Genomic DNA, 19,368 nt, shown 5'->3' with positions numbered 1-19,368 from the left:
ATCTTTGGGTCTACTTAACAGTAACCGAGCAGGATTTTTAACCAACAAAGGGTTAAAACTCGGCAGTATTTCTCAAAATGATTTTTAGAATAACACTTAAGCTTCCATGCAAATTTGAACTGAAAAAATTAATAATAGTAATGGCAATTTGTGTTGTTCCAATTCTAACCGAAGCTTCTTCTATAATCCTTGGAGGTTCGTCTAAAATTAATCGGGCAGGAAAAATGAGTTAATAGATAATCCTTTTTTAATTAAAAAAGTGGCGGCCTCAGGAAAAAAAGTATCGTTCGAACAGATACTAATTTTTCATGTTTTCAAAAAGCTGTACAAATGTAATTGAAATCAACCGAACGGTTTTCGAGCTACAGCGGTCACCATTTCAAAAAAAAAGCATTTTGACCAACGCGTATTTGAAGTTTTACACTCAATTTACGTTACGCTTACACTTCCTGCCAGCTAGCTCTCGAACATTCCCGAACTTTACTTTAAGCAAATGCAAAAACAAATATATTTTTTGAAAATTCTGACTACCGGAAAGCGCTTATGTCAATTCGAATTTAAAATAAACAAATTAAAGTACATTAGTGTATGCCATTACAACAAAAATCTATTAAAGATACCTGCTAGGTGAATGCTTACTATTATTCGCGTACATACATACATACATGTGTACTAAAGCATTATTATATTGAAAAGCGTAATTATTGCACACTGTATTGTTGCTGCACTTTTAAATAGGCAATTACAACTTGAAGTGTAATGATATTATCCTAACAATAAAATATAATTGACTTAATAAACTGAAGAACACGCTCCACAATAATATATACACATTGTTCACACTTAACTGGCTTCCTGTAAAAACACATAAAACGAGTGGGCTTCCGGAGTTGCGTACTAGTGTCACCCATGCTCCAAGCTTTTGAAAGTAATTAAAAAACCTAGAGAAAATGAGTAACTGTAATGTATTTGTGATGTTACCGTTAACGATGATACTGCTTTATTGTAGCATTATGGCGTTGGCACAGGATCGAGCCAAGGATAATGGGGACATTTTTGTGCAGCACAAGGAGCCGCGAGAATGTGTTGCGCCAATTATGGTGCAAGCCAATGGCAGCAACAGCAGCGAGGGCATGGATGTGGCGCATGTATGCAATAATAGTTTTTCCATACCAAGCGGTAAGCGCCAATGAAGAAAAATAATATTATTTCCATTAGAAAACATATTACGACTGTATTCTATCCAGATTATATTGTGCAATTCAATAGGAATGGCGGCCTGCCAGAAACAGTTGACAAAACCGGCATGGTAAAATAGCTTCATATACATACATACACATAAGAAAATAATAATTTTTAACCGTTGTTTAGTGTTTCATACGGTGCTACTTTGAAAAGGCAGGGTTGATTAAAAACTGGGAATTAAATAAGGATTTGATAATGCAAACCATGTGGCCGATAAAAGCTGATTCAATTGCGTTTTGTGAACCAGAAGCAAGTAAGACGTTACTAATACACATTTATCACTGTTTTATATTTACGCACATATATATTTATATATCTTCATTTAAGAACAAGAAATGAACGCTTGTGTACGTAGTTATGCCATCGCAAAATGTTTGATGGAACGTGGCTTTCAAGATACCTGCAATGATACTGTTGCCTAAAGGAGATTTCAAGCTTATTAGAAACTTAAAAAGTTTAAATTATTAATGGCAATGTAATGCAATAAAAACTTTGCTTAGTAAATAATCTACATGTTTTTTTTTTTTTTTTAATTTAGTTTAGCTTTGTAAATATGTATATTACTTTATAAACTAGCTATGACAAATTCAATAAATGCATTATTTCTACATAATATGTAAGTATAGTATTCTTCTAAAGTTATTTTATATTATTTATGCCCACTTTCACGTTCTTTGTTCCTGCTGTTGCAATGTTGCATCGATTCTATTTGCCACATTCTCTTCGGACGCCTCGGGTCTACAAATTGTGCTGTAATTGAGCAAACGATTGAGGCGCTTGCCGATTTGTTTGGGATATTGTTGATTTTTTATGCGAAACTCTTTCGACTGATGTTCAACAGCACCATTATCTAACTGGTACTTGCATAACGTATGCAGCGGACGTACTAATAATTGTCGCAGTTCACTACGTTGCTCCAAAATGGATAAAGCTTGTGCAGCAGTTTCAAGAGTACTGAGGCAACCTTCGGTGGGTTGTGTGCGTATAATGTAATCACTATTGCCCGCAGCTATTAGTTTCACCTGTCGCATGCGATGTAGTATGGGACTACTGGCGTAAATAGCTTTTGCTTGCGGCCAGGTACCATCGATAAGCACTAATGTAAAATGTGCATCTTCAGACGGTGCAATTATCTGAGAGCCAAGGTTTTCTATAGGCACCGAGTCTTTACTGGGATAGAGAAGTAAAGAATTTGGCGAGTTTAATATTGGTTCAAGCTCAGCTTGATTTTTCGTCGATGGAAAGCGCTTTCCCTTATATACAACACATTTTCCTGGTGTTACACCAAGTTGTAACATTAAGGCTGTGCGCAAGGATCGTTTCTCTTCGGCAGGATGTTGCAGTATAACTATAGAAGACTTAATGTTAATTGGTGGGTTTGGTAATGACTGACACCAACAAACTACAGATGGTCGCCTACAAATGTTTGCAATTTAGTTGAGTACATATTGAATTGAAGTTATAACTTACTTGCATTTATCACATTTATCACGCCTATCTGGCGGATCCAAGCGTATGCTAAATAAATCTTCACAACATTCTTCCAACATTTGATCAGAATTTTGCATTACAAATTTATAAATGAACTAGCTTTTACTTAATAATAATAGTTTTTTACAACAAACGAAAGAACTGACCGAAACGGATATAACCCAAACAGCTGTTCGAAACACAGGGGAATGAGAATAATTAAATTTGAACTAACTGCGAACATACTTTGAGTAGAAAATATTCTTATGGCTATGTCGCAGAAATAAGTAGATACTAGAATGAAGGAAAGCATTAGATTTGATGTTAAAAAGTTTTTGTTTACTGGAAATAAAAATCCGTCTTCAAGATTTGCAGAGCAAATATTATTATCGCATCAACACGCCTAAAAGTATGCAAAAGTTTTTTATTGTGCCATACCCTTTTAACACTTTGCATCACAAAATAATATTTTACCGACGTGTAAAATATTCTCGGATATGCTTTGACAAGATAATAAGTTAAATAGATGTTCTAAATTACCGTTTAATACTGCAAATAGCTGTTTTAAGTAATGAATACACCATAGCTTAAATTGAATGATATTTTCATTTATTCTGCCAACCCTGTATTAATGTTGTGACAGCTCTCATTGGTCATCAGCTGATTGTTTTCCTAAGAAAAAACCGTGTTTATTTTCTTCTAAGATTTGTTATCGTCAGTCTGACTTGGTGTAAATTGTGTTTTTCTTGTTTTCTGTTAAAATATTAATATTTATTTTTACAGTAGATAGTCAAAATTTACAATTTATTTTACGAGTTCTTTGCTATACTTCGCTCACACCAAAAGTAATTTTCTACCTTTTTATAAATTCAATATGAATAGCTTAGGATGGACCTTAATAATGAAAAGAGGTTGTCTCTTCTGTTCCAAAGAGACAGTAGACATTAAAGGAACAAAATACATTATACGTGATCGACTGGCTCAGGGGTGAGTTGAAAACATTGTTTTAGTACTCTTATCTAATATTGTAATAACATAATTCTTTACAGTGGTTTCAGTTTGATCGATCTAGCAGAAAATGCTACAACACACAAACTATATGCAGTTAAGCGTATAACTTGTCACAGCATAGATGATCAAAATATAGCCCTGCGTGAGATTGAAAATTGTAGACGTATCGATTCAGAAAATGTAATTAAAGTAATAGACTATGAGCTGAAAGGATCTGCGGATATTGTCATCAATACCACTAGTGACCTATACATAGTACTGCCATACTATAAGAACGGTTCGCTGGCAGATCATCTAAGTATGCGTGCACGTAAAGACGATCACATGCCAGAAGCGCAAATTTTGCAAGTATTTCTTGGTATCTGCAATGGTTTAAGGGCGGTGCACGAAACTAAACCAGTGCCGTTGGCACATCGAGACCTGAAGACAGCAAACATATGTTTGTCTGACACTTTTGAACCGATAATTGTAGATTTGGGTTCAATGACGGAAGCTCGTTTGCAAATCTGTGGGCAGAATGAAGCGCAACGACTGCAAGACGAAGCAGAGGAGCGCAGTTCAATCGTGTATCGTGCACCAGAACTGTTCTCAGTTAAGTCGTATTCCACCATAGATGAACGTACAGATATTTGGGTTAATAACACAATTATTTAAATGTCTGATTAAGATATTAATTTTGTAAATTTTACAGAGCCTTGGTTGTGTTCTTTATGCCATGTGCTTCTTCCATTGTCCCTTTGATTCGGTTTATGAAAAAGGTGATAGTGTTGCGCTGGCGGTGCTGAGCGGTAACATCAACATTCCTGAAAGTTCCATTTATTCTGATGATATGCACGATTTAATCAAATATATGTTGCGTATGGATCCTATGGAGCGACCCTTTATATATAGTGTAATCGAAAAAACCCAAGATTTAATACATAAGCTTGATGGACGTGTTTAGCTAACTATAACGTATGTGTTTTTAATTTTGCTTTTTTTAAAATGTGAATGATATTTTGACGTAATTATTGCATTTTGTGAACAATTTATATATGATGAACAATTTGATGATTATTATAGAAAATTTTGAAATTTTAGCTTAAAGTAATTTTCTATATTTCTTAAAATAAATAGAATAACAGTAATTCAACATTATGCCGCTAACTTATTTGATTACCATTGGAAACATTTTTTAATGGTCATCTCGCGATTCGCCCGGACAATTGCTGTTCATATCATTTTGATCTTTGTAACGTACCCCACACCAGAAACAAAATTTGTACGATGTGCGCAAATAACTGGTAAGTATTTCCAATTTCTCCGCGGTGGTATATTCTTCCTCATTATCATTCACTCCAGCGCTTTCATTCGTTTCATTGGCTGCTTCATCCGAACCTTCTTCATTTACGTTTTCATTGCGTTCAGGCCAAAACCAACTAAGCTCGGCTTCTTTAATGCCGTTCTCTAGATCCAATGTTTCACAGGATAACTGACTTCGCCTGAAATTTTACATTATTGTAAATCATTGCCACTTTGCGTTAAACTTTTACTAACTTTAAGGCACCAATTGCGAATCGCTCGTCGGCTTTCTCCTGTGCACGTTTACGAAATTGTTCCACCGTTACGGTTTCACCTCCAACAAGGCGATTTCGCAGCTGTTGCTCTCGTTTTTGTCGTCGACGTTCGGCTAAATCACGTAACGCTGTTTCACGGCCTAAACCACCTCTATCATATTTTATGCTGATACCAATTGGCTCAATAAGGCGGCTATCTGTTTCTTCACCAGACATTTTCTTGCCAAGTGCCTCCCCTGGTTTATAGCCCATTTTAGCAAGCATTTGAAAGCCCTTGTTCCGATTCTCTATTGGCTTTTTGAGTGATTCTTCTAACGAATTATTATTCACAATTCCTTTGCGTGTCAAGCTTTCTTGCTTTTGACGCTTAATATGTTCCTTTTTCTTCTCCTCCAATGAAATTTGTCTTTTTTTATTGGGTTGTTGTACAAGGCTAGGTCGAACGTCTCTGTAAGTATAGTTTAGTAAAATTTTCAATTTATAAACACATTGAAACATGCTCATACCCACAAAGGAACTTATCCGACATATAATCATCTTCGTCCGACATTACCAAAATTATTCAATTCTGATTCAAAAGCTCTTAAAAAGTATTTGCAACTTAAATGCATTTGTTCAAAGTTTGGATTTCTTACAGCTAATGTAATCAAGGTTGCCACACCTTCCTCCTGACTAAACATTTGTAATGACAGTTTTTTTGGAATAAATAAAAATTTTTTTTATGTTTTTGAAAAAAGAACAGAAAGGGTTTTTCGCAGATCAAAAGCTCAAGTGGCCGCGTAACACCAGCGTTACTATTGCAGAACTTCGTATTTGATATTTCAGTAGACTCAAACCACCTCCTTATGCTAGTTGTACTACCACCCTCCAACCTTGTCGAAAACGATCCATTCCTATACCGTAACGTTGGCACAAACCAATTGGACTTAATTGATATCATCAAAAATTTTTTATCCCGACGAATAACAGCGCTGGTTTACAATAAGAAGAGTGTGTTTTTTACCAAAACTCCAGAAATCGAATGTATTCGGCCATAATTTTTCAGCAATTTCTCATAGTGAAAATACAAAAAAATAGGGTTGGCAACTATAAAATCTAACATCTGTTCTTGTTTACAAATTGAACTGTTATAACAGCTGTTCTTAAAGTAAATGCCACTGAATTAAAAATGATATATTTTCCATTCTTATATTTTAAATTTTATTACACAGTGGTAGCATTATAGCGTCAACTACAGTACACGTGCGTTTGGCTTTGTCTCAATAACTATTTTGAATCAGTAATTTGTATATAAAATGGGCACGGTTTGTAAATAATATACTTCCATAATTACATTAGTTCGTTTTCTATACTAATTTTGCACTACAAACTCTCATTTCATTCAAAATCAAGACAATATTAACAATTTTAAAATTTACAGAAAAAGGTGAAGATTAGTTCAGTGAAACGCAACGCACATCTCAAATCTAAGAAGACTCCTCTTACCAAACAACAACAACATAAGTTGGCTCAGCAGAAAGCGGCTAAGGATCGAAAACAAAATATATTCAGACAGAAGGCGAAAAAACGTGAACAATTGCCACAAAAGCGAAAACAAAAGGCTGATATTTACGATGACCCACTTGATAATGGCGATGATAATGTGGATCCATCTGAATTGGTTAATAACATAGCGGATATGTTGGACGGTGATGATTTGGAATATTTGCATGAGAAAGGTTTAAATAAGCAACGTAAACGTAAGAATACAGCTGTTGTTGCAGAGGAAAAAGAATCAGTGGGTTTAGAAAAAGCTTATACAAACAAAGCAGTTGTGGACAATGAAAAGAAAAAAGTCAAAGTCAATTTATTGCCCATAAAAAGTCGTGATGGCCAAATCATAACACGTACCGCTGAAGTAGACTACATACCTAAACCAAAGGTTAAACGTAGTGAGAAAGAGGATGACGGAGCAGAAGGGGATGAGGATGAGGTTGACGAAAATGACGACGTTGTTTATGAAGATAGTGATGATGATGTAGTAAATGATGTTGGCGAAGGCAGTGCCCTACCTGAGCCGGAAAAAAAGCTGATTTCTACTACTGATTTGCTTATTGCGCGTCAACAGGAAATTGAGCGTCAAAAATATCGTATTGGTATAATTTGTTCTGGTTTACTTGAAAAACCAGAAGATAAAATGCGAAATTTTAATGCTCTATATGAGCTGATGGAAGAAACAAATGCAGCTGGTACACCAAATCTTTTAACAGTACGAAAATTGGCAATACTCTCGGTGACTGAAATATTCAAAGATATTCTGCCTGAATATCGCGTGGGACAGGTCGACACTAAAATGCAAACAGGTGTGAAATTTTTGAAATACTTTGACCGCATTTATAATTTAATACATCAATATTATTATACACTTTAGTTCGCAAAGCCACTTTGGAACGTGTGACTTATGAAAATGCCCTGCTTCAACAATTTAAAAAATTCCTGCAGAAACTTGAGAAACTTACAGCAATAGTAAACAAGCGTGGACAGGGACGTGTAACACCACAGGCGATTAAAATGGCTGAGGTGGCTGTGCAAAGTATGTGTGATATACTCAACGCGCATCCATATTTCAATTATGTGCAAAATGTTGCACAACTCTTGGTCTATATGTTGAACTGTAACTATGAGAATATGCGTGAAACAATTAACAAGTGTTTCCGCACCTTTTTCGCCAATGACAAGAAATTAGATATGACACTGTTCATTGTGAGGCGCATAAACCACCTAATAAAGACTAAACTCCCAAATGTGCATGTCGAGTGCATTACTTGCTTGCTGGCACTTAAGATAAAAAATGTTAATTTAGATGCTGAGAAAGAGAATGAATTAAAACAAAAAAAGTTGGAGTCGCACAGACAGCGTTTGATGAGCTTATCAAAGAAAGAGCGCAAACGACGGAAGAAATTGGCTGAAGTCACGAGAGAGTTAGACGAAACCCGTGCCGAAGAAAATAAGCAAACAAAACTTTACAAACTAACGGAAATAACAAAAATGGTTTTTACAATTTATTTCCGAGTTTTGAAAAACGATCCAACGTCAAAGGTTCTGAGTGCTATTTTAGAGGGTTTAGCAGAGTGAGTAAGCGAATTTTTATTTTTTTTAATTTAAATAATAAATAATTTTTTATTATGACATTATCCTATAGGTTTGCACATGTCATCAATTTAGATTTCTTCTCTGACCTCATTGATGTGTTGAATCGCATATTAGAGGAAATGGATCTTGGTTACCGTGAACAATTGCATTGCATAAAAACGATTTTCGTTATACTCTCAGGTCAAGGTGAAGTGCTGAATATTGATCCAATACGTTTCTACCAACACTTCTACAAAAATATGCTTACTGTGAATGCGGGAAAAAATCATGAAGACTTCCGCATCATACTCGGTACTTTAGATGAAGTTTTAGTGAAAAGAAGAAGCAATATGAGTCAGCAACGTTTAATGGCGTTCATAAAACGTTTGCTTATGCTTAGCTTGCATTTATTGCATCATGGTACACTAGCCACCCTTGGCACAATAAAAACCACCTTCCAACTAACATCGGTATTAGACGTTTTACTGGATACAGACACTAGCGTAGGATCGGGTAATTATGATCCGGAATTGGAGGACCCAGAGTATTGTAATGCTTCAAGCACCGCGCTATATGAGCTTACTATACTGTCTCGCCATTATCATCCAACGGTGCGTAAAATGGCTATGCACATAGCCAATGGGGTGCCGGCATCTGGAGAAGGGTCCTTACCACCAGAAATTGGCAAACTGTGAGTATTAGAAGCTGCTGGAAGTTTATTTTTTATGACTCTTCTCTTTTAGATCCTCTCATGAACTCTACGATCAGTTTAATAGCACGCAAATGGTGTTCAACCCAGTTATACCGGTGCCGAAGAAGACTGATCCAAAAATCAAAAAAGGCAGACAACAATTTATCAATTCTGATTTCAAGCCATTTTGCAAAAACTTTTTGCAAAGTGGAACGCCGCCGAAGAAAACAAAAAATAAAGCCTGTCCAAATTTTAATTTCTACGATGCTCTTGTAAACAATTGTTAGCTTATATATGTATAATAAAAAGGTTTTTTTGTAATATACGGCTTTATAAAATAATGCTGTCAATCACAGTGTATGTAGACAACTACAAAAGATGATAGATTGATTTAGTTTAATTCAATTTCATTTATTGTTAAATGTGTCGAAATAAAAAAGGCATATTCCTGCCAGTGATTGTGAAAATATCTTTAATTATACTTATAAAAATTAATTAATATATTATGAGAATAATAAAATACATTTTTAATATACCGGCAAATAATTGTAACAAAATAGTGTAATAATTAAAAGGTAAATATACATACATCCATCTCTAGGTAAAATATCAGTTAAGAAAATCCATTTTATTCCTTATGCAAATTATAGATGCTCTACATACTTGTTAGGCTCGATTGCTTCGCCGTTGTCAAAAGAAATTTGGCAATTGTCCATGATTATGAAATAGTGCTTCCTCCAAACAGATGAAAAGCCTATTGCTATAACGGTACTCGAGCGCTATGGACGATATTTCATCCACGAGGAATAGGAATTGTGTTTCATCTTGGTCATCAGTACATACTTTGCTATTTGCAATAATCCAGTGATCGGTACGCAATTTCGGTATATGCAAACGGATTTGCAACAAAAATTTCATTGGATCATTTATAATCCCAGTGTATATTACACTGTAACAATATAAGCGGCCAGCACTTGCCTCTAAAGGATACAGCGATACACTGCCTAAAGCCGACATTTTTCCAACGCAAGCCTGCAAGCACCCGAATGCAAATGCATCTTCGCAAAGAATATTTATGAACGTATTATTATGATTCATGCTATAGAAAATAGGGGTGACTTTTTTCGGCTTTTGATGTTTCTCAATTTCGTTAAGAATCACTGAACGCATAAATTTGAATGCTTCTTTTGTTATTGGACTACTATTCGCTAATGTTATTTCTGCCACAATAAATTCTTTTCCAGCTATTGTTTTAGAATTTAGTGGAGTCTCCGAGTCCATGAGCATTTGTAATAAGCATATCTCGGTGCGAAACTGTACGGCTAGATCGTACAGCATACCAGACAGAGCTGGTACCTGAGGACTATTTGTATTGCCTCCGAGAGAGTTCTTGTTGGGTACGGTTTTAATTGCGGCTTGAATTTTATTAACTGCCATTTGAACTGCGGCACGTTGAGCTTCCCTTTCACGTTGACGTAGACGTTTTCTTTGTTTTCTTGACAAACCAGCCATATTAGTTGTTAATGACACCTGCGGCATGCAATAGCCAGGTAAATTTGTTTGGTGCGTTCCCTGCATTATTTTAAAATTACTTTTACACAGTAAAAGTGTTTTTGAAAACGTTATTGCCAACAATTCGTATGCGCTGGCCCTATTTTGAGATCTTACGCACAAATTTTTTTGCTGGTCCTGAGAAATAAAAATATTTTACTAATATAACCACAAAACCACGTTAAGATCATTACCTCTTTTCTGTGAGCTACTCTTTAGCCGTGAATAGATGAAATAGAGAAGCAGCGATCACTTTAATAAAGAAATGTGGATAATCTTTCAGCCACGCTCCACAAAAAATTCTTTCAAATTTGTTTTTGTCGAATAAACGTTATTTTCAACTACCATTCACAATAGTGCGTTTTATGTGTACCATAAACGTTCGAGAAAGAAAAAATACCTAGCAAGTTGTGATACATATATGTATGTATGTACATGTATAATATTATATAAACTTGTGTCCCATGAAAATGACATTGATAGTGTCAAAATCAGTTGATCCCTCGATATTACAAATGTGAATTTAAGTTTTCTGAAACCGTTTAACCAATACTCATGAAATTTGTCCATAAATGAAAGTACTAGAAAGGACATATTATTGAAAAACAAGAGAAAAAGTTGAACCGAAATTGTAATGGGGTATAAAAAGATATTTTCTGGAGTTTGATTGTTCAGTCTTTATGGCAACTACTTACACATATACTATAGTGGAGAATGGAGTCTTGTGTAGAGGTTCACGCAAGTGGGGAAAGTTATCTGAGCACCGTTCACTTCAGAGTGGCCAAAAATGATTATTTTACATTCAGTCTTCACAATGAAACATCCCCAAATTTTGAGTTGAGGCTGATCGAATTCACCGGGGCCCGAAATATAGTTATCTCTAGTAATAGATTCCAGCATAAGAAAATTCATCAAGCTACTTGACCGCCTTCGGATCGAAAAGCCACTAACCAGATCGATCACGTTGTGATGAACGGAAGACACGTCTTCAGTGTTTTAGACGTGTGCAGTAAAAAACGCACTTCAACAAACACAAGGAAGGCTCCAAGTTTCTCGACGTTGCAATCGCAACAGATAGCCGAACGATTTTCTACTCGACTTGCATTTCTGCTCTTTAAGAACATTCATCAGCAACTCGCTACAAGGGAACTGTGGGACGGCATTTCAACTTCCTTGCGTATGGGTGCAAACGAAGCCAGTGGTTTTCGGAAAAGGCAAAAGAACAGCTGATACGATGTTCAGAGTATACTGAAGTTATAGAGGGAACACTTCTCCAGCCTGCTGAAAGGCAGTGAAAGTATAACATGTGGAAATGACGAACCAGATTCCCCAATCGATGACGATGGAATAGATGTCTCATTGCGCGACTATGATGAGGTTCGAATAGCAATTATCCACTTGAAGAACAACAAAGCTGCAGGGGCCGATGGCTTACCGGCAGAGCTATTCAAATACGACGGCGAAGAACTGAGAAGGTGCAAGCAATCGCAATGATTGGAACCTAAGTGTGATCTGCCCAATCCACAAAAGGGGACTCCAAAATCTGCGCCAACTACCACGGGATAAGCCTCCTCAACATCGCCTATAAGGTTCTATCGAGCGTACTGTGTGAAAGATTTAAGACCATCGTCAACAAACTGATTGGACCTTATCAGTGCGGCTTCTGGCCTGGATAATCAACAACTGACAACTAAAGACATTCACCATGCGTCAAATCTTAGAAAAGGCCCGCGAAAAGAGGATCAACATACGCCACCTCTTCGTCGATTTTAAACGCTTTTAACAGCACGAAAAGAAGCTGCCTTTATGACGCTATGTCTGAATTTGAAACTGATGCTGAGCTATACCAAAAGCTCCCTCAGGATAGGGAAAGATCCCCCCGGGTCGTTCGATACTCCCTATCGTCTGACTTCTTCAATATATTGCTGGATAAATAATACAAGCCGCAGAGCTAAACAGAGAAGGTACAATCTTCTATAAGAGTGTGCAGCTGCTGGCGTACGTCGATATCATTGATCGATCACTGATTTGTTGAGAGGACCAATGTCAGTTTCAACTCTGGGTTGCCCAAGGTATGACTGTCGAGATGTTTCAACCTCAGTCTTGCAAAGGCTGGACAATGGAGTAGAAATTATCAGAATGTTTCTAACCCCCCTTCTATCATAAAACATTGTCCATTTGCGGTCGACTGGATTTTAAGCCTTACATCATGAATGCTTATTATTATAGTAAAATTAATACGGTTTTTAACGGTAGAAGGCATTTTATTTTGGGTTCTTAGTAAACAAATAAAGCTTCTATTAAATTTATTTAAAAACACATACAAACTTATGCATAATTTCTGCACAAATGTATGTATGTTTGTAAAAATATTGTTTGAGTACAAAAATTTTAAATCTTAACAATAACATATTTCCTAAAGATATTTCCTATTATGGGCAACAATATCCTCTTATTTTCATGTCGGGAAGTTTTAATTTAAGACTTATTCCCGCTCATCATCTATAGAAAGCTTTATTTCTTGATAATGTTGCACATTCGTAAGCGCTATAAGACTATCCCTGCCGCAATTGCTTTTGCCTAATGGGGCGTGACTTACTACCCCCAGCAAATGATATCGTCCTTGGATATATCTGACGAAACCACCACCACTGTCGCCTCGACAAATATCGCCTGAGGTTCCTTTGCGCACAACACAAAACTTATCATCCGGCAAATCATACTGTTTATCATTGCTGCTTAACCTCTCAATGCAACTGTGATAGGACACCGTGGTTACTTCCACTTTCTGAAAGACGTCGACATAGTTACTGCTCTCTGTGGGACCCCATCCGACTATGAAGCCATCGAGGTCATTCTGCACGGTGGCGGCTTCCAAAATGCGAGGTTGAAAGCAAATTGGCTTCACGGAACGATCGAATGTGAACGGCTTCTCTAAGGTAATAATCGCCATATCCCCGTTAAAATTATCTCCGGAACCTTTATAACTAAAACGACACAATCATTTTTTTCTCTTCACTATTATTAAGTATACTCACTCTTTTCGAATATACACTTTGGTGACATTGATACCATCAGCGCTAACATAAAGATTTGCCATCTTTGCTGGAGACACTTTGAAACGCCAATTTTCGTACTGTTTTTCATTGGCTTCATCATAGACGCAATGGGCGGCTTTATACAGTAAAAGAAGAAGACGAAATTATGTACATCAATAAATATGTTTTAAATGAGGCACATATACACTCTTCTATATACATATGTATATGAGTTTAATTCTTGTATTATCGTAAAATATAATATAATTCTCTTCGAGATTTAAATGCCCATATTGAAGCCAAAAGAACCGAAATTAAGTAAGCATTATATTAGGAAATCAAAACGAGATTCTGCTCAGTCCGCAGTTTAAGAAATTTACTAATTTTGCTTTTATGTTGCTTAGTTGGTACAAATGTTGTGGTAATACAAAATTTGGAATTCCAAGTTCGAAAATGATTTTAACTGTGAAGAAAAATGTGAGCTGAACTCAGCTCTAATATCTCCAAGAATTCAGCAGTTTCCTTGACTGAATTATGCTTTCTGAAGGAGCTACTATTCTGTAAGTCAGCTGTCGGCTAAATTACCGGTTTATCACTCAAAATTAGCGCAAAATTGGAATTGAATAACGGTTCATGTATCACCTAAAACTAATAGAGATAGATATAAATGACGGTTGACTATCTGTCTGTCCGTATCGTTCGTCAGTTCAAGCTATAATTTGAGTAAAAATTGAGATATCTTCGTAATCGGACCACTGCCACTGTCACGCCCATAAAACGCTATTAACGGCAAACGTATAAAATACCATAACTAAGCACTAAATTAAGATATAAAACTCTAATTTGTTACAAGGGATCACACTAGCAAGGACCTGTGGGCAAAAATGTTGAAAAAGGGGGCGTACCCCTCCTTCAATATGTTTAATGTTCATATCTCTTAAACCACTAAGAGTACAACAACCAAATTCGCTCAGCGAAAATACTTTTTTTTTAACTCCTACCGACGGTGAAAAAATTGATGAAATCGGAAGATAACCCCGCTCACATCCCAATTTTCAGACGTTTCAGAATGCTTCGAAGTACAAAGCCAAACTTTACCCAAGATTTTCTCAAAAAGGTGTTTTCAAAGTCGGTGACCAATATTACACGAAAACGGCTAAACCTGATTCCTGTCCAATCCCTCCAAACCCACAGCATAACTTTTCGAGGCGTAAATCCTGGTTTTGAGACCATTTGTTGAGCTTCACCACCCTTGGACCATGACCTTTTTCGTACATTATTGACGTATTTAATCCACTTTTCGTCTCCTGTTACCATTCGTTTCAGAAATTCAATTTCATTTCGGTTCAGCAAAGAATCGCAGATGTTGATTCGGTTCAATAAATTTTTCACAGAAAATTCATGTAGTACCCAAAAATCGAGTTTCTTTGTGTAGTCGCCCATTTTTAAATTGTTCAAAACCGATTGATGATCAATGTTAAGTTTCTTTCTGCTTATGTGATGGTCGTGGTCAATCTCTTTCATAATTTCATCGACTTTCTCAACGATAGGTCGCCCAGAACGAGATGCATCTTTCACATTGAAATTTCCGGAACGGAAGCGAGCGAACCATTGTTGTGCTACACGAAATGATGCAGCATCGTCTCCGTAAATTTCACAAATTTAATTGGTGGCTTCCGTGGCATTCTTCCTTTTTTTATACAAAAATTTCAAAATACTATATAGCGAATTTCTTTATTATTTTCACGCATTTTTCTAACTTTTTTCAAATTACCCGAATAAAATTTTTTTGGTTAAATGAAACTTAACTCTCACCTTTCCAACACTATATGGTAAGACACAATGTGATTGGTAGCACTCGAGATATTCGACTGCAACGACATCTATTGATACGAAAAGAATTTTTCGACTACCCATTATTACGTTAGTTTTCGTACAGCCTTTACCATCTGCCTACTTAACTTGGGTGTTTAGGGAGCAGGGTAGTTTGGACCTATTGCCCAATTGCCATATTTACCAATATTTGTTCACTCTGTTCTAGTATAATATAACAATTATATTATAGCCTTTGAATGGTCAAACAGTTGCACAGAGTCTTATGAAAAGAGGAACATAATTTTTGACTTTGACATTGGTGTTAAGCGCAAAAATAAGTTTCAGAACAATATTTTTAAGGAATAAGACGTCGAACTTATCTGCTTGATATACTAAATAAGCTTTTAACCGAAAAATACTCTGCTAATATTTAAACCAATTCGAAATAGCAAACTCGGATCGCAACCTTTAGCCTTTTCTTATTTATTCAACAATTTACCTGTCACGACGAGGCGTTTAGAAACTATGGATCCGCCGCAATTACGCTGAAAATCCCTTTCGTTTAGGTTGACATAAATGCCCACATGCCACGGAGCCTCAGCAATTTTAATCTCTACGCCATTGCGAGCATATGGCAACCCAAGTTGTTGCACATGTCCACATTGAATTTCGCATGGTGTTCTCGGGTGATTCCAATTGTAATTATTTGTACAGCGTAAAGTAGTTTTTTGGGCGAAACTAAAATGGCAAGAACATTGTTGATTGCGTGATGGAGAACGAAGAAATACGTAAATATTTACTTACTATTTTTTCTCATATCCTGTTGCACACTCGATTTCCGCAATAGTGTTTGGTCTAATTTTATCACATACGACAGGCGCACTGTCGAAGAAGCAAGTGGCCACGGTAGATTTATCCTCATGTAGCATTGCTGCATCGCAGTATTCTATGAATAAACAAACACATTTGTACGGGTCCGAATCCACCTTGAAAGCTTACTCACCGCGATTGGTGCAGACTGGCAGCCGTTTGTGCCAACCGCCGTTTGTGCAGAGCAACACGTCTTCTCCGTCTAAACTGTAGCCGGGTTGACATGCAAACTTAACAAGCACATTTGTTGGCACACTCGAACCGACGGCAATACTCGTACCCAAGTATACATTCGTGATTATTGCATTTGCAAGATTGGCAGGGATTTGGCACTTATTTCCAATTTGTAGAGCTGTTTGTGTTGTAGGCTTCTCCGTTGCTTTCGGCGTTGGTCGTACGCCGGAACCTTTCTTTCGTATTCCACCACAGAGAGCGTACGATTCGTCTGAACCGTCGTGACACTCTACGGTGCCATTACAGGCGGCTTTACCCTCAATACAGGCACCGTAGGCGCATCTATAAGCGAAGGACTGGCACGTAAATGGTGCGCATTTTTCCAAGGTCTCGTCTTCTCCCTCCGGGCAGTCGCGTATGCCATCACATAACTTATCACTATCTATACATACACCATTTTTACACTGCATTTCCGATTCACTGAAATATTACGAAATTAATTCCGTGACTTTAGTATAGAGGTTTGTAAGTATTTACCCACATTGACCGCGTATTGCGTTGTTCAATTCGATACTTGTCATTTGACATATGGTTGGCAGTTCGTCCGAGTTATCTGCACAGTCCTGTTTTTGATTGCAACGAGTTTTACCCGTAATGCAGGCGCCATAGGCACAACGAAATGCGAAAGTCGGACATGTTGTATTGGTGTAGCAGTTTTCTATAGTTTCATCCGAGCCATCGGCACAATTGATAATACCATCACAGAGATATTCACTTTCCAAGCAGTCGCCATTGTCACAGCTCCAATCGCATTCTGTTCTCTCTAAAGTTATTGAATAAAAAGGAGTTATTCTGGGTACTAATGATGGAGCTAACCCGGGGGGACTCTGAACACTTAAACATTTTCGTTATGTAGATAACATTTAAAGAGTGCGTTTGAACTGCAAATGTACTTACATACATATGTTGAAATTGAAGAATAACCAGATTTTCGTTTTGGTACAAATGCAGTTCAAGAGTTGTTTCTATGAAGTTGACTCAATTTGAATTTGGTTCCTCTGTTTTCTAGAAGTGATTGTATAAATTTGATATTTGTTGTCGAAGAACCTGTACAACTGGAAATTTTAAACCCATTGTATACTTATTTTGCTTAGTACCTTGTATGCAAAAAAAATATTCAGGTTTCATAGTAGTATTGTTTCTACATACATACATATGTATATCAGTGATAAAAGTTTAAAAACCAAGTAGAAGAACCATTGCTTCTGGTCCCATAAAGTGGAATGATTGTGTATTTTTCATATAATTGAATAGGAGATAACGCAGACTTACAATATCTCATAATTATTTTTTTTATTTAGTTGGAAATCCCAACTTGGGCTATCGAGTTCTTGAATTCAGCAAGCTGTAGCAGTCGACACGGTGATAATACTGAGGCAGAAGAAGAAACCAGGAGCTCTGCTTTAAATTTTGAGTCTGTTTACGAGTGTTTTTGTATAAGTGCAATTTGTTTACGAAGAGGCACACGTACATATGTATGTTTACATGTACGCGCTTTTAAGACTCTCTTAGATCTCTTTACAATTTGCAATAATTTGTGATTTACACAAATGAGTCAACAAACAACAAAATACTAAGAATACGCCACTTTCTCATAAATTTCATAAATAAATTAAGAAAAATAACTCAAGCACAAGACAAAAGTTTTGAAATTTTTACTCACGAAGGTGACCGCCGCCGATAATTGCCAAGAACGCTATCAAATATATATTTATATGCTTATTGAATGAAGAATCAACAACATTCGAGCCCAGCATAATTTAAAACTAAAATCACAACTGCTCCGTGATGTAAATATGGCACTTAACACTGTTGTTTCTCAGTGTCTCTGTCACACGATAACTTTTAACAGAGCTTCACAATCGCCACTTGAGACATCGTCGAGATCTCGAAAGCTACTGAAGCTGCCGGTTTGTGCTCAGCTTCATTCTCAAATGTACGAAAGCCAATGTACAATTATACATAGTAGTGCACATATTTACATACATATGTACTGCACACATACATATGTGGTTTGATAAGCGGCGAAATAATTTTTAGCTTTGGAGACACCGTGAGCGTAAAGAGAGCGCGAGTTTAGAATTTTCAAATGCTATTTGCTCGCCCTTGTAAAAGCTTTTGTTTTGTTTTGATAATCCAATGGCTTGAATCTCTTGTACCTGAATTTATAAAGCATGAAACCAAAATTATATATCTAGTCCTGCCAAAAGTTCTGTTACAAGCTTTCGCTGATATAAAAAAGGTAACTACAATATATATTTAAAAAAAGTTTCCTTTATTTAATAATGCATATTTTAAATGAATAAATGAAGAAAAAGATATATTAAATGTACGACGTTAAAAATTGTATTTGAAATGGTTACTTTTCGCTTTCATGCAAGCTCTCAAACGAATCGGCCATTGATGTGCGTGCTCTTACTGTTTCTATTGGCCCTGACGACGCTGCTCGAACCGCAGACTTTTTGAGAATCTCCAAATTTTTATGAGTTATTTGACAGGCTATGTTCTCCAACTAAGATCACATTGTTCATTCGACGTCCAGACGACCAATCATCTGCAGTTATGAAAGCTGGAATATTGTTTTTAACCGACTGCTGGGTGGTTTAAGCCTTGTGTGCTGGAGCAGAGTCCTGCCGAATGATCCAATGTTCTCCATCGAAGAGAGTATTGCTTAACTGCTTTACCGCGCCTTCCAAAACATGCTGCTGGTAAATTTTCATCACAGTTTTAGCCCCTTATTCACAGAAGTGAAGCGGTGTAATTCCTTTACAGAAGA

The 19,368-nt window shown here is 36.6% G+C and overlaps 7 protein-coding genes across 9 annotated transcripts; 3 read left to right on the top strand and 4 right to left on the bottom strand.

Annotated features, from left to right (window-relative positions):
* Positions 1-822: 822 nt before the first annotated feature.
* LOC120776672 (general odorant-binding protein 84a) lies at positions 823-1,756 on the top strand. 3 transcript variants are annotated; one of them, XM_040107551.1, is made up of 5 exons: positions 823-928; positions 1,010-1,179; positions 1,248-1,309; positions 1,372-1,498; positions 1,573-1,756. In XM_040107551.1, the coding sequence occupies exons 2-5, from the start codon at positions 1,014-1,016 to the stop codon at positions 1,665-1,667; spliced, it is 450 nt and encodes a 149-aa protein (XP_039963485.1). In that variant the 5' UTR covers positions 823-928; positions 1,010-1,013; the 3' UTR covers positions 1,668-1,756. The 3 variants fall into 3 exon arrangements, with proteins under 3 accessions (XP_039963485.1, XP_039963494.1, XP_039963483.1); XM_040107560.1 differs by having other exon boundaries at positions 887-954; XM_040107549.1 differs by having other exon boundaries at positions 891-1,179.
* Positions 1,672-2,872, bottom strand: LOC120776663 (tRNA-uridine aminocarboxypropyltransferase 2). Its single transcript, XM_040107538.1, has 2 exons — positions 2,716-2,872; positions 1,672-2,661 (listed from the first exon to the last, which is right to left on the bottom strand). Exons 1-2 carry the CDS (start codon positions 2,811-2,813, stop codon positions 1,911-1,913), a joined length of 849 nt encoding a protein of 282 aa, XP_039963472.1. The 5' UTR covers positions 2,814-2,872; the 3' UTR covers positions 1,672-1,910.
* Positions 2,873-3,435: 563 nt separating this feature from the next.
* On the top strand, positions 3,436-4,771 carry LOC120782668 (serine/threonine-protein kinase 16). Its single transcript, XM_040115050.1, has 3 exons — positions 3,436-3,702; positions 3,765-4,359; positions 4,418-4,771. Exons 1-3 carry the CDS (start codon positions 3,590-3,592, stop codon positions 4,667-4,669), a joined length of 960 nt encoding a protein of 319 aa, XP_039970984.1. The 5' UTR covers positions 3,436-3,589; the 3' UTR covers positions 4,670-4,771.
* Positions 4,772-4,806: 35 nt separating this feature from the next.
* On the bottom strand, positions 4,807-5,931 carry LOC120782669 (G patch domain-containing protein 11). The gene is made up of 3 exons (XM_040115051.1): positions 5,789-5,931; positions 5,263-5,730; positions 4,807-5,207 (listed from the first exon to the last, which is right to left on the bottom strand). Exons 1-3 carry the CDS (start codon positions 5,830-5,832, stop codon positions 4,901-4,903), a joined length of 819 nt encoding a protein of 272 aa, XP_039970985.1. The 5' UTR covers positions 5,833-5,931; the 3' UTR covers positions 4,807-4,900.
* A 579-nt stretch (positions 5,932-6,510) lies between these two features.
* On the top strand, positions 6,511-9,540 carry LOC120782190 (nucleolar complex protein 3 homolog). Its single transcript, XM_040114333.1, has 5 exons — positions 6,511-6,586; positions 6,703-7,624; positions 7,693-8,392; positions 8,464-9,084; positions 9,137-9,540. The coding sequence occupies exons 1-5, from the start codon at positions 6,578-6,580 to the stop codon at positions 9,369-9,371; spliced, it is 2,487 nt and encodes an 828-aa protein (XP_039970267.1). The 5' UTR covers positions 6,511-6,577; the 3' UTR covers positions 9,372-9,540.
* A 90-nt stretch (positions 9,541-9,630) lies between these two features.
* LOC120782191 lies at positions 9,631-10,923 on the bottom strand. Its single transcript, XM_040114335.1, has 2 exons — positions 10,830-10,923; positions 9,631-10,773 (listed from the first exon to the last, which is right to left on the bottom strand). Exon 2 carries the CDS (start codon positions 10,660-10,662, stop codon positions 9,775-9,777), a length of 888 nt encoding a protein of 295 aa, XP_039970269.1. The 5' UTR covers positions 10,663-10,773; positions 10,830-10,923; the 3' UTR covers positions 9,631-9,774.
* Positions 10,924-12,895: 1,972 nt separating this feature from the next.
* On the bottom strand, positions 12,896-18,472 carry LOC120766204 (modular serine protease-like). The gene is made up of 7 exons (XM_040091571.1): positions 18,256-18,472; positions 17,070-17,355; positions 16,492-17,012; positions 16,293-16,434; positions 15,988-16,226; positions 13,674-13,809; positions 12,896-13,622 (listed from the first exon to the last, which is right to left on the bottom strand). The coding sequence occupies exons 1-7, from the start codon at positions 18,347-18,349 to the stop codon at positions 13,121-13,123; spliced, it is 1,920 nt and encodes a 639-aa protein (XP_039947505.1). The 5' UTR covers positions 18,350-18,472; the 3' UTR covers positions 12,896-13,120.
* Positions 18,473-19,368: the final 896 nt, after the last annotated feature.

The sequence above is a fragment of the Bactrocera tryoni genome, chromosome 1 (genome assembly GCF_016617805.1).
Source record: "Bactrocera tryoni isolate S06 chromosome 1, CSIRO_BtryS06_freeze2, whole genome shotgun sequence".
NCBI lineage: Eukaryota > Metazoa > Arthropoda > Insecta > Diptera > Tephritidae > Bactrocera > Bactrocera tryoni.
This window is presented reverse-complemented; position numbering and strand designations above follow the sequence as displayed.